This window comes from Chiloscyllium plagiosum, unplaced genomic scaffold (genome assembly GCF_037043375.1).
Source record: "Chiloscyllium plagiosum isolate Xiang-an unplaced genomic scaffold, Cpla_swu_hap1 HiC_scaffold_1, whole genome shotgun sequence".
NCBI classification, from domain to species: Eukaryota; Metazoa; Chordata; class Chondrichthyes; order Orectolobiformes; family Hemiscylliidae; genus Chiloscyllium; species Chiloscyllium plagiosum.
In genome coordinates, this window is record NW_028270139.1 from 65,369,743 (window position 1) to 65,383,972 (window position 14,230).

A 14,230-nucleotide genomic window follows, 5' to 3' on the forward strand; every position below is an offset into this window, starting at 1 on the left:
ATAAGCTGCCAGAGGAAGTGGTGGAAGCTGGTACAATTGCAACATTTAAGAGGCATTTGGATGGGTACATGAATAGGAAGGGTTTGGAGGGATATGGGTCGGGTGCTGGCTGGTGTGACGAGATTTAGTTGGGATATCTGGTCGGCATGGACGGGTTGGACCAAAGGGCCTGTTTCCATGCTGTACATCTCTATGACTCTATGGCCAAGCTTTTGACACTAAGCACGATGTCTCAAGCCACTTCATTATTAAAGCTGCAAGCTGTTGTAATGGAATTACCTCACTTGTTGAGAATTTGGTTATTAGTTTAGTCTAAGCACTAAGAATCAAGGGCAGCTCAACTAATTTACAGTCATAGTGGTATCGATTGATGCAACCCATTATCCCATTCAGATCAAACATTGACTGGAAGCTTCAAAATATGGATCTCATTTGGAAACTACCATATTGCTGTGAACACCAATGAAAGTAATTAAAAGACCTACCAAAAAGTATTACTACCTTCTTTACACCATTAGATTAAAAATTAAAAAGCAAGGTCAGTAAAAAGCTAATTTATTTCTGTGTTTGGATCTAATAGGCCAGTATTTGGAATGTAGTGATAATGTTATTAAGGAGGAACCCAGAATCTAAGGCAAATGATCTGGGACATGGGTTCAAAGGCCACTCTGGTCAATGGTGGGATTCAAATTCAATAAAAATCTGAAGTAAAAAGCTCACCTAATAGTGATGGTGTGAACAATGTCTATTGTCATAATAACTCATCAGGTTCACTCGTATTCTTTCAGTCTTTCAGATTTAGATCTAAGTCTTTCAGATTTAGATAAATGAGAAGTGTTGCATTTTGGTAAGACAAATAAGGGCAACCAAATTTCTATTATACATATTGGCATTTCACAAAATTATTGACAGATCAATTTAAATTCAAGGAGAACTTACATTCTTGCAGACACTCGTTGTCTGTGCAATAGGATTGTGACTGTCGCAGCTGAAATTTAAGAGCAAAGAATAAAAGGTAAAGGATTGTAATCTTGTAAACCACAAAGTCAATGACTTGACTATTTACTGTCTTTTCCAATACAGAGAGATTTGTTTCTCGTAATCTGTTATAACGTTCTTCCAAACAAACCATCGGCATGTGTCTTCCTTAGCCCATTCATTTTCACATGTGCCTTTCTCATCTCCAGCCCTAAACACTCCAACATTTTCTCTGCTTTCCTCTCACCCACCTTTTATAGATTCCAATATGTTCAAAACTCTGCTTTATACATCTTGATCTGCAGGCGGTCAAGATTGAACATTAAGCTTCCCACAATTAGCCTACATTGTTTACCCCATGTCTAAGCATTAAAAATTAAAGTAAGACCAAACACCGGCAAGATCCTATGACATACAGTTGCCTGTGGAATCTGCATTAATTCTGGATCTCATGAAATCTCATGGTATTAGTTCAAGCATGAACAAGGCTACTTCCTGCTGACTATCACATACCACGTTCCCATTTACATTTCTTCCCCTTGATTAAATCAGTACTCAAATCAGTACTCATTCAAAAGTTACTTGCAGGAAGCCCCAAGAATGGGAAGGGCACAGAATGGAGACATTGAGGACTTCAGATGTTGGAAAATCAGAACACATAAAATGTGGAGCTGGAAAAAGCACAGCAGGTCAATCAGCATCAGAGGAGCAATAGAATCATAGGAGCAATAGAACAGGGTGCTGCCCGAAACATCGAATTTCCTGCCCCTCTGAGGCTGCTTGACTTGTGCGTTTTCCAGCTCCATATTTTATTGAAGGGCATAGAATGAACTATGAAGGGGATTTTAATAGTCTAATCTGGCAGTGTTCTGAAGGAATATAGCAAGAGAACCAAGAGTGGACAAAGCCTACATGATCTTGTCCTCCCAATCTACCGGAACACAGGCATCTGGTAGGAATGACCACTGCACAGTCCATTTAAGTCAAGATTAAAACATTGTTTTCCTCAGAAGGTACTGACTCTTTATAATTCTTTACCACACAGAAGACTGCTGAGGCTAGGTCATTAACTATATTCAAGGCTGAGATAGACTCGTTTCCAATTACTAAGGAATTCAAGAGAAATAGGAAAAGGCAGGAAAGAGGAGGATGATCTAAAAATTAGAGCCAGACCATTCAAGAAAGATGTTGGAAGCGTTTCTACATACAAAGGGTCATAAAGTTTTGGAACTGTCTTCCACAAATGACAGTTGATGCTAGATCAGTTGTTAATTTTAATCTGAAGTAGATAAACTTTTGTTAAGCAAAGCTATTAAAGGATATGAGCCAAAAGCAAGTTTATGGAGGTAGGGCACAGAACACCAAATTATCTCATTGACTAATGGAGTGGGCTTGAGGGGCTGAATGGCCTTCTCCTATCCCTATGTAGATCAGACATTATCTCTTTGAATTGCAAAGTGGACTCAATAGGAGAACTAGGCCATTTGGCCTACATCTTATGGTCTTCTGTGCTGCAACTATTCACCAAAGTTTCTTTGATCGCACCTTTTAAATCCAGAACCTTTACTTCTAGAAAGGCAAGTGTCTCTCTAAGCCCCAACCATCTTGACTTGGGATTATTATTGTTCTTTCACAGTTGCTGAATACAATCTTGGACCGACATTAGATAAAATGCAATAATTTGAGTAGACAGCTCACCACCTCAGAAGGCAATTAGGAATAGATAAATGGCACTTTGCCACTGACATCCACATCCCATGCAAGAGTAAATAAAACTTAACACTGTATAGAGTGAAAAACAAATCAATTTCTTTTAATGCATTATATGCCACTCACTTAATGTCAAACACAATGCCTGAGGGGTTTTACACAATTTTCAGTCCCCTTGTGTATTGTGGTTTTATTTTATGGTCTTTCCAAAGTCAGCATTTACACTATAGTATTCCTAAATTTGCACAGTGAGCCAAAATGAGAAAACAAACATATTAAGCCTGTTCTGTTGAAAGGTCAATTGGCTGGATGATGTCTTCAATCTTTCTGTGTTTTCTGGATTGGGATGTGTGTTTTACATTATGTTGTAGTTAGTGACAGAGTCTGGGTTAGGTCTAATGTAAAAGAAATGCAATTCACTAAACATGCAATGTACTATTTGTAGGCAAAACAAAATTGTTGATCACATGCTGTGTAAATTTCATATGGTTGATTAAACGACAAAAGCTGCAAGGAATCAGGATGGAATGGGCAGCCGAAACAAGTTGGCCTGAGGTCAAGGTACTTTTAAAGCAGAGAGATTAGCGTCTTTCCAGAAAAAACAAACAGCTGTTTAAATGAGCAAAAGATTAACTGGACCATGGAACACATTGCACATGATGTTTGCTGGACAGTGTGAAGGTTTGATCACATAAGTTGCTTGCATGGAACAGGAACATAAGAAAGCATGCCTCAGAGCAGGAGTGATCTGATCAGTGACTAGAGTTTGAGGTAGTGTGAGCTGATTACCTGTTTTGGTCAGATCGTCCAGACAAGTCCATATAAGCTAGGTCACTTGAGATTGTAAGTATCGTGTAGGTAAGCTTCTGATGTATTACTTTTTTTGAAGTATTTTTGCAGTGTATCTTGCTTTGAGAAGGAGCAATTAGGTTTATCCTGCTGTTAGAACTGTCTTGGGTTATTGACATCCAGAGTAAACCTGATGGACCAGACTAGGTAGAAATAAAATCTTGCAACACCTATACCCCAAATTGTACCAAGTCCCTCAGCATATCACCCTAATCCTTGCAACATGCCAGTCTGTAACACTTTGAATTTGGGCACGGAAGTTTTGCACTGTCCCATGCAGAAAGCAATTCATTGAATGATTAGTGAGTCAACTTTTTGATGGGACAGGGACCAGAAAGCCCATTGCAGTGCCCATAATTTACTTCGTGGATGGGTAAAATTATATAAATTTTTAACAGATGTATCTTAGCAATTCTACATTTCTAAACTTGTGATATAGAATGGTAATTTCAGCCAAATGGAATTAAATCTTTTTAATAAAGGTCAATTTTAAAAATTCATTTGTGGGATGTGCATGTCACCGGCTGGCCTTCATTTATTGCTGGTTACTAGTTGCTCTTGAGAAGGTGATGGTGAGGTGCCTTTGATCCTCTGCAGTCCACCTGCTCAGGGTTGACCCACAATGCCATTAGGGAGGGAACGTCAGGATTTTGACCCAGCGACAGTGAAGAAAAATCGATACATTTCCAAGTCACAATGGTGAATGGCTTGGAGGGGAACTTGAAGGTGATGGCATACCCATATATCTGCTGCCCTTTCCTTCTAGTTGGAAGTGTTTATGGGTTTGGAAGATGCTGCCTGAGGACCTTTGGCAAATGTATGTGGTGCATCTTGTACATAGTACACATTGCTGTTACTGAGCATCAGTGGAGGGAGTGGATGCCTGTGGATGAGGTGCCAATCAAGCGGGCTGCTTTGTTGCAGATGGTGTCAAGCTTTGAGTGTTGTTGGAGCTGGACTCATCTAGGCAAGTATTGTATCACGTTCCTGACTTGTGCCTTGTCAATGGCAGACAGGCTTTGGGTATTCAGGAAGTGAGTTACTCACTGCAATATTCTGACCTGCTGTCAAAGCCACTGTATTTATTTGGTGAGTCCAGTTGAGTTTCTGTTCAATGATAACTCAAAGGATGTTGATAGTTGACCATTGAATGTCAAGGGCAGTGGTTAGATCGTCTCTTATTGGTGATAGTCATAGGCTTGCATTTGTGTGGCGCAAATTTACTTGCCACCTGTCAGCACAAGCCTGGATATCGTTCACACCTTGTTGTATTTGAACATGGACTGCTTCAGTATATGAGAAGTCGCAAATGGTGCTGAACGTTGTGCAATCATCAGTGAACATCCCACCTTCTGACCTAATGATGGAGGGAAGATAATTGATGAAGCAGCTGAAGATGATTGGACCTAGGACACTATCCTGAGGGATTCCTGTAGAGATGTTCTGGAGCTCAGATGACTGACCTCCAACCATGACCATCTATGTGCTGGGTGTGACTCCAACCACCAGAGAGTTTGCCCCCTGATACCCATTGATTCCAGTTTTTGCTAGAGTTCCTTGATGCCACAGTCAAATGCAGCTTTGATATCTAGAGCTGTCACTCTCACTTGATCTCAATGAAAATAAAAAATATATAGTGTTATTTTATAAAGTAAATATGCTACAACCTACAGTAATAGATTATTATGAAGTCTATTTGTAAAACAGTACGTTACCAAAATATGTTTGGGGCAATTCATGCCTAATCTATAGCTCCCCGATGAAAGTAATGGCCAATACAACTGCAGTTTTAAGCAAATGGATACATACAAGGTACATGATAAAAGGTAATAACTTGTTTGGACAAACCATTTCTTCAATTTAATTGATGCTTCTCAGTGCTTTACTAATATCTTTTAAATAACATTAGCTAAATGCCTCAGCAGTTATGTCTTTAGTATTCTCAATGCATTCGTTAATCAAACTCTAAACAGTATATGTTCAAAGCACAGTAAAATGTTGACTTCTTCCAGAAAAAGGATTTGAACAGGTGCAATTTAAAAATATTGCAAGTGGATTAAAAAAAAGGCCACTGACACCATAAATGAGTAAATCTGCATTAAAAGCCAAACTATCCATGAAAATCAAAAAGGAAGTAATTAGCCCTTTCCAGAACTCCCAAAAACTGAATATCCCTCCCTGTTCAGTTTTATGGAAAGGGAGCTTTAAAAAGAGACCGTACAATAATTGGCACATAACAGGTCTTCAGGCAGAACCTATTAAGAGAGGCAGGTCAGGAACCAAAAGGCAAACAAAGCCTCAAAGTTGGCAGTTAAGACATAACAATGCTACAAGGATGCTAAAACAGGATATAGTACAGATAGGAAGTCCTGCCCTGGGCTGCAAATAAATACTTTCTCTACTAAGTAAGACAACCCAATAAAATGGCTAAGGAAATTCTTCATATTTATTTGTGCGACGTGGAACATTGAAGAAGTGGAAATAGCAAAATATTCCAGCCTGCTGGGAAAATCGGTCAACAGTGCCAGAATTTAGCACAAATGCATGATACGACACTGCAAATTACATCACAGTCATGAGGGGTATCAAAGCAGTGTCACTGCTTAGAAGGCAGTTATGCTCACCATTGTACCAGACTATTTCCATATTAACAGAGAAACAGAAAATTGTACCAGGCCATTTGAGCCTGCTTCACTTTTCAATACAATTATGGTTGATCGTCCAGTTCATAGAAACATACAGTATGGAAACAGACCCTTCACCCAAATTGTCCATGCCAAACAGGTTTCCCAAACTAAACTCGTCCCATTTGCCTGCTTTTGGGCCCATATCCCTCTAAGCCTTTCCTATTCTTGTATTTTTCAAAATGTCTTTTAGATGTTTCAATTGTACCCACTTCTACCATTTCCTCTGGCAGCTCATTCCATACATGCACCATCGTCTGTGTAAATGTTTGTTGAATAACCATATCAATTGGATAAAAAGAATGTAACTTTTTAAAAAAGATTTTTCAGAATGCATTTGAAAAAGGAAGCGTCTCAAGGGCTGCTTAGAAAAATTCAACCATTGGAATAAAGGAAACATAGTAACATGAATATAAAGTTGGTTTGTGGATAACAGGAATTAGAGAAAGGCTCAGAAATGATACTTCAACATCACTGTCCTTTGCATATATAAAACATTTGGACTCAGGATAGGGAAATGTATTAAGAATACAAAAGCAAGATTGGCGAATAAAGGATAACAGTGAAGGACTGTATAGCAGAATGGTTACATTGGTGAAAGATTTAATTTAGTGTGGATAAGCGTGAACTACTTTGCAGGTAAAGTCATTGAACACTATAGAGCAATGGCAGATAAATGAAACTGAAGCATAGATCTGCAATGATCCAAATGAATTACAGAACAAAGGGCTGAATTACCTTTTCCTGTTATGAGAGAAAAAGAAACACGCAAAGGAAAGGCAATGAAAGACATGGGTGGTGACGTACTGGGCTCAAATATATTTACACGTTCAGATTATTTTGTAAGTAGCTAGACAAAATAACAAAAAAAGTCAACAGCATGTGAAAATAGAGTATATGCAGCTAGATTAAGTGATAAGAATTTAATCAGGTAACGATTAATTTAGTAACAATAATCTTGACAAGGATATGAGTTAATTTTACTAGTATGTGCCCAGAATGGAAAATTATAGCTCAAAAAATAAAAATTGAAGTTCTAGATCTAGTTCCAGAGTAAAGGAGGCAAAGGGAAAAAAAAGTTAATTAAGTCTTTGAAAATTACGAAGAGTTTTGATCATCTTACCCCAGTTACTGATTCCCCAGTCAAAGAGATTTTGATTCCTTATCTCTGTTTAATAACACAAAAAGAATCAGGGCAGAGCAGTCAGAATATAAACTGCCACCACGGGAAATAGATTAAGGCACAGACTGTTGTGTCACAAAGGAAAGAAATTGGATAACCATTTTAAAGTGGTCAAACGTACAAGTTATGGAGAGAAAATGAGATTAGCTTTAGTAAAGACCCAGCAAATCCAAGTCTAAAATACATTCTTCTTTGAAGTGACATTCTCCATTTCTTTCAGAACATTAGAAAAATAATATTTTTGAATGATTAAGTCACATCATGTCAGCTTTACTATAATGTCCTTTATCTGTACTAACCCTTTGTTCATTGTTATTTAAAATGATCAGAAACAATTTCTATGCCGTTCAGTAATCTGGACATTTTAAAAAATTCGCTCCATTATTAACTGCTCAGCGCATAATGAATAACATTGTCATCAACACTGTGAAAACATTCCTGGAAAAGGTCCCACAAACCTTTATCCTGCAATATGTGGCTATCGTTATCTCATGTCTGCTACAGCACAAAATTGTTGTTATGCACTACCTAAAACTTTCTGGTCTGTTTGGTCAGCTTACCTCAACAGATCACTGGCTTTGCTTAAGCAAGATTGGACTGTGGGGAGAAGAGGGGAAAAAAGTAATTGTGAGCAATGCCTTGTCAGAGGCTCATTTTACTTATTCTTTGCTGTACTAATAAAATGAATGAACGAGCCTGAACCCCAAACATGGTCAAAAATGCTTCTGTCTTTCAACTGCTTGAAGAAATTGGGTGCAATATGGAACTGGAGTAGGATTTCAAGTCCTTGTTCCAGAATTCAATGGGTTTATGATTCATCTAAATCCTAACTCCATCCTCCAACCTAGACTCCATATGTTACTAATCCTGGCATTAATTAACTAGGTGAGATGGTTCTGTCAGAACTCTGACTCTATAATCTCTGGGAAGCATCAAGTCCTGTTTATGCACACCATGTTCCAGTTTATAAATTATGTATCTCATGGGCTTGATTCACCAGTAGCTCAACTATCGCCTACCAACTTCAATGATCCATGATGCCTCTCTCCAGGTGTCTCTACTCCCGCGCTTCTGATAGAATTATACCCTTCAAAATATATTGCTGTTGAAAGCAAACCAAGCACTGTTTTCCTTTCCTTGAGAGACAGAATTGACATTTGGTTAGATTACTTTTAACAATTCGGCATGCAGCTCTTGTCACTATATTATGAAAAGAATATATGGAGATACTGGAGAGGATGCAGAAATGATGTATAAGGAAGATATCAAAAGTGTGAGAGTTTGCATTTAAGGGAAGAATAGACAGACAGGTCCTCTCTCTCAAAAGATATTTGAGTGGTGGCATAATAAAAATCTTAAAGGTAAATAAAAGATTTTGTTGGGTATATATACAGAGCAAATTAGTTTGATTTGAGAGGAGCTGGGGTCTTGACTGTCAGCTGGAGAGAGCTGTTTCTTCCTCTGGACAGACCCATCAGTATTAAGTGCCACTAGATACTTTTCTGGGATCAGACTCCAGTATACCTAAATGATCTTCTCACCTCCAAACACACTAACAGAAAGGCCATAAGGTTTCACCCAAACTTCTTTTCTCCATTGATATCAAATAGTCACCATTAAATTTCATGGCAAATTCAGAAGAAAAATTGTTTACGTCAAAATGTGGTAAGAGTGCAGAATGTGAGAGCAGACTGCTTGAAAAGAATAATGTAGATGCATTTTTTAAGGAATTAGATAAGCATATAAGAGAGAATGGAATGGATGGTTCCAATTATAGTTTTAGATGTGAAAGGAGGCAGCTTAAGTATAAATACCAACTTGCGCAGTTGGGTAAAATGGTCTGTTTCTGTGCCATATACATCAGTAATCTCTTTCATTCTTCTTACCAAAATGCATCACTTTTCTGGATTAAACCTCATCTGCAACTTGTCTACCCCATTCCACCATCCAGTCTACTTCCTCTTAAAGTTTAATCACTCTCCCCAGTTTACAAAATACTCAAGTTGTTTCAATCACAAGTTGTGAAATTGTGCCCTGTACAGCCAAGACTAGGTCATTAAAATACATCTGGAAAAGTAGCAATCCCTGCTGCAATCCTTGGGGTCCCCTACCATTTCCTTCCTCTAGTCCAAAGGAAGATATCATTCACCACAACTTTTGTTTCTTATCACGCAGCCAATTTCTAACAATATTGCTCCTGTTCCTTTTATTCCATAGGCTCCAATTTTGCTGACAAGCTTGTTATATAGCACTTAATCAAATATATTACTCTAGTCGACCCTCAAAGAGCCCAAGTTAGTCAGATGCGGTTTGCCCTTAGCAAAACTTAAGTTAATCCATGTTCATAAGTATAACTGTTATTGTTATTTCTAATTACCACCAAGCACTTTCTCACCACCCAATTTAACCAATTATTGAGCTTTTCCACTGACACTTCTTGAAAATAACATTTGCAATTCATCAGCTTTGGTATTACCACTATATCTAGTGTGGAACAGAAGACAGTGGTCAGTGCCAATGCAATTTCCTGCTTTGTATTCCTCAACATCCTCTAAAGCATCCAATCAAGACCTGGTGAGTTATCAACTTTAAGTACAACTAACCTTTATCCAACCTAGCTCCACAGCAAAGACAAACGTGTGTATTAAGTATCTCAGCCACAGCCCCTGCCTCCATACGTAAATCAACTATTTTCATCAACCTTCAGCATTCACAAGGCTTTGAAGTCTGTTGGACCCCTTTACTAAAAATGGTAGCTGCCAGTTTCTTCTTAAATTCTCTCTTTGTATGTTTTAAATTTGCTTTTTCACTTACCCTGTGAACTTTCTACATTCAATCTGGTTATCAATGATTTTATCTACTGGACATCTGACATTTACATGCTTTTTCTCCTTCAACTCACTCTTCATCTTTTGTCCCATCTTCCCTATTGTGGGCATATACCTCAATTGTACATAATTTTTCACTAATTGTTCAGTTCCAGTTTTTGCCCGCCAATCTTTGATTCCAATTTACCTCAGTCAAATGACCTATAGCATGATAGATGGATCACTTATTTGTGGAGAGAAGCCAATGCAGTTTTATCTGCAAAATAAAACAAATAACTGAAACACAGAAGGAATAATACCCTGACTGTTTATTTTTCTTTTCTCTCTAGTCAGCTTCTAAGTTTCTGGATTCTGTCTGCTGAATTTGACTACCCAGATGTCACAGAACATTAAAACGAACTCAACCCAATGCTGTTGTCTCAAGTGGAACACATAAATCATCAATCTACATCTTTAAATCATCTCAATGCTGAAAACAGCAGAACCACTGAACTCATCCTACAGACAGTAAACTGACCAACCTTCAAGAGCAGCATACTGCATTACTTTTAGTGTGCTTTAAATCACGTAAAGTATCATCAGCTTGTGTAATCCATCTGTGTGTGAATTTTGAGAGAGGGAGTGCAAGTGAGAAAACCAGATTATTTTATTAAATTATTTAACTTTATAAGTGCAATTAGTGTTGTTACATGAAATGAAAACTAACCTCTTTTCTTTATAAAACATTAAAGGTTATTTGATCATGTTATTTATCATAGCACACAAAACAGTTAAACACTTAGTTTATTAAGTTAAAAATCACACAACACCAGGTTATATTCCAACAGGTTTATCTGAAAGTACAAGTTTTCAGAGTGCTGTTCCTTCGTCAGGTTGCTAGTGGGGCAGGATACATAGGACACAGAGTTTATAAGTAAGAGATCAAAGTGTCACACAATTGATGTGATATATTAGACAAACCTAAATGGCTGTTAAGTCTTTAATCACTTAGAATGGGGATGCAGGTTTCGATTGATTAATATGAAAATCCTAAATTTCTTTCAAGTCACAGTCTCAAGATAATTTAAGGTTTTATCAGTATATTAAAAAAGTGACATCTCAGCTCAAACAATGCATTAATCAAATGAAATCTGCATCCCCATTCTAAGTGATTAAAGATGAGGTTTATCTAATACATCACACCAGTTGTATGACACTTTGATCTTTTACTTATAAATTCTGTGTCCTCTGTTTCTTGGCCCAATGCCTGCCTGATGAAGAACAGAGCTCTGGAAGATGGTACTTTCAAATAAACCTGTAGGATTATAACCTGGTGTTGTGTGATTTTTAACTTTGTTCACCCCCAGTCCAACACCAGCATCTCCACATCACTCACCAAACTGTCAATTATATAATGTCAAAAAAACCTGCTGGGATCAAATGTGAAATGCGAATAGGAAAGCCACCTGACCCCTCCTCATCTGATCATAGCAATTCACTTTTGCATGGTATCAACAATTTGGAGATAGCTACCTTTGAGATCTTGCTAGCATAATTTCTTTCCCAATTCTCTAAACTCTGCCTCCAAAATCTCATCACTCTTCCAAACTGCTTGTCTCATTGAAATGCACAGAATGTTTTGATATTGTTGCATTTGCACAAGAGCTTTGAACTAACTTCGCTCCAGACACTGAGTGAGATCCATTCCAATCCAAGTGCCACTTCAACAAAGCTATAACTTTATTACTGCTAATAGACATCAATTGGTGTAGAACCTCATTCTTTCATATTTTAATGGTTAGAGAGTTAAAAATAATTATTTTTTCCTTGTTTCTCTTTCTGATCAGAGGTGAGTGTCTCTACAGGGAAATAATGAACAAATTTCTGAGGTTGAGACCAGGTTGTAGTCAGCAGCCATTCCATTTGGTTCAACTAGTAAAACCTGAATGGAAACGAGAGTAAATTCCCTGACAAATGAATGTTAGGCTCTCAACCAAAAATAATCTGCCTTCAAAGCAGGATCTATGTTGCATTTCCTGGACAAGTCTTGCATAAAAAATTCTTAACTTCCTGGTATTCCAAACATCGAGTGCTTATTTCTAATTCACCCCACTGAACCAAACTCTAGCACCACATTCTCGACTCAGATCTCCAGCATCTACAGTCCTCACTTTCTCCAAAGTCCACAAATGTCAAATTGTCTGCATTAAATGAAATTTGTCATATGAAGGAATTACAGCATAGAAATAAACTACTGAGCCCAACCAGTTCAGGTTAGTGTTTATCTTCTACCCAAGCAAAAATCCTAATCTCAAATTCTCATCCAGTTCACGAATCTATTTGTTTTATGTTCCTTCAATCAATCGTACAATCTATTTATAAACACTGATTTCCTCTCTGTTCCAATCATGTACGTGATGAATTTTTTGAACAACTCACAGCTCTGCATTCCAAGTCCCTATTTTCCTTCATATTTCTTACATTGCATGAGTGACTACACTTCAACAATGCTAGATTGGCTGCAGAATGTCCTAAAGTCATGAACAGCACAACACAAAACCTTTTCCTTTTATGTTGGTAGTTCTTCATACCAGGCAGTATCCCAGTGAATCAGCTTCAATCTTCTTCCTGTATTTTGAAGCTCGGGCCTGCATAGAATACTCGAAACTGTAGTATAGATTCTAAACAAAGATAACTCAAGAAGACAAACTCTGCAATCTATTTACTGACAAAGGTCCAGCAAACTTAATCTGATTGGTTACCAATCAAGTTATGCTCATATGGGAGTTAAGAGGTTACTGACAGTCAGACAACTATTGCAATCACAACAACTAAAATTGGTGAAAAACATGAGACAAAAAACTTGGATGATATTTGTGAAAGTAAACTACAGACACTGCCCAAATCGACACATGTTGATGCAACTAGAGTGGAAGTGCAGAGATTGAGAGCACCTACTTTCACAAATAGAGGAATTGCACTCACCTTTGAGTCTTTCTTAATCAAAAGTTGTATTAGATCATTAAATAAAGTTTCTGGAATGGAGAAAACAGCACTAATTTTCCAAATTCTCTAGTTCAACCTCTTTCTTCAGTGATAACTTCTTATGGATGATTATCATAACCTTAGCACAAAACAGGTAATGTCTAGGTAATCGACTCAGGGAAAAGACGCCTGTAGCAGTAATTTGCCCATGCAAACAAGCTGCAAAAAAAAATCTTTGCACCAACTTCCAATTGATAGATTATCATATCAAATGGACATTCTCACATTACTGTTGCAGGACATTGCTGTGTGCAAATTAGTTGCTACTTTTTCTAAATTTCTACAGTGAATACATTTCAAAAGGTATTTCACTGATTGGTAAGAGAACTTGAACACCCTCTGGGCATGAATGACACAGCATAGGTCAAGGTTTTCTTTATGACAGGAAAGCTTTTCACACAAACATATTTTGCTCACGTAATTGCATGACATGGGTTCTATTGATGTCTCATTGTAACTCCACAACTGACCATCAGAACCCACAGGGAATCAATGCAAATAGCCATGAGCATCTGTTATTGGCGTTTTAAGAGATCCATAAAAATTGCAGCGAGAAACCTTTATTGCAAGATTTGAACATAGAAGTCAAAAATACATTTTGCTGCAATTGTAGAACCTTGGTGAGACTGCACTTGTAATACTGCGTAAAATTTCAGTGTTCTTACCGAAGGAAGGATAAATTTGCAATAAAAAAAGTGTGATGAAAGTTCACCAGAACATCTCATAGGATGGTGGTACAGTAGTTCCCCTCAATACCCATGAGGGATACTCCCAAGACCTACTGTGAAAGCCCAAAACCACGGATAGGAGCGAACCCATCATTTAAATGGGAAATTTACCTTCCTGGCAGCCCAGATCCCTGGTTCTGGAATGTTACCTGTAATATGGTCAGACCGCAGTAAACTGCGGGTAACTGAAAGCATGGTAACCGGATCCATGGATATGGGGGTCGCCCTGTATCATCCTGTGCGGAG

General features: G+C 37.9%; 1 protein-coding gene and 1 long non-coding RNA gene across 5 annotated transcripts in view; one reads left to right on the forward strand and one right to left on the reverse strand.

Moving 5' to 3' along the window:
- Nucleotides 1-14,230, forward strand: part of LOC148152133 (uncharacterized) — a 68,063-nt gene that overhangs the window by 31,518 nt on the left and 22,315 nt on the right. For 2 of the 3 annotated variants that reach the window (XR_015757238.1, XR_015757237.1), the window contains one exon: nucleotides 10,562-10,859. This is a non-coding gene — a long non-coding RNA (uncharacterized LOC148152133). The remainder of the gene's footprint in view (nucleotides 1-10,561; nucleotides 10,860-14,230) is intronic. The other variant, XR_015757239.1, reaches the window with a different exon arrangement.
- smim14 (small integral membrane protein 14) overlaps nucleotides 1-14,230 on the reverse strand; it is a 52,073-nt gene that overhangs the window by 16,152 nt on the left and 21,691 nt on the right. For both annotated transcript variants that reach the window (XM_043692823.2, XM_043692824.2), the window contains exon 3: nucleotides 940-988. In XM_043692823.2, coding sequence (XP_043548758.2) covers nucleotides 940-988 — 49 coding nt within the window. The remainder of the gene's footprint in view (nucleotides 1-939; nucleotides 989-14,230) is intronic.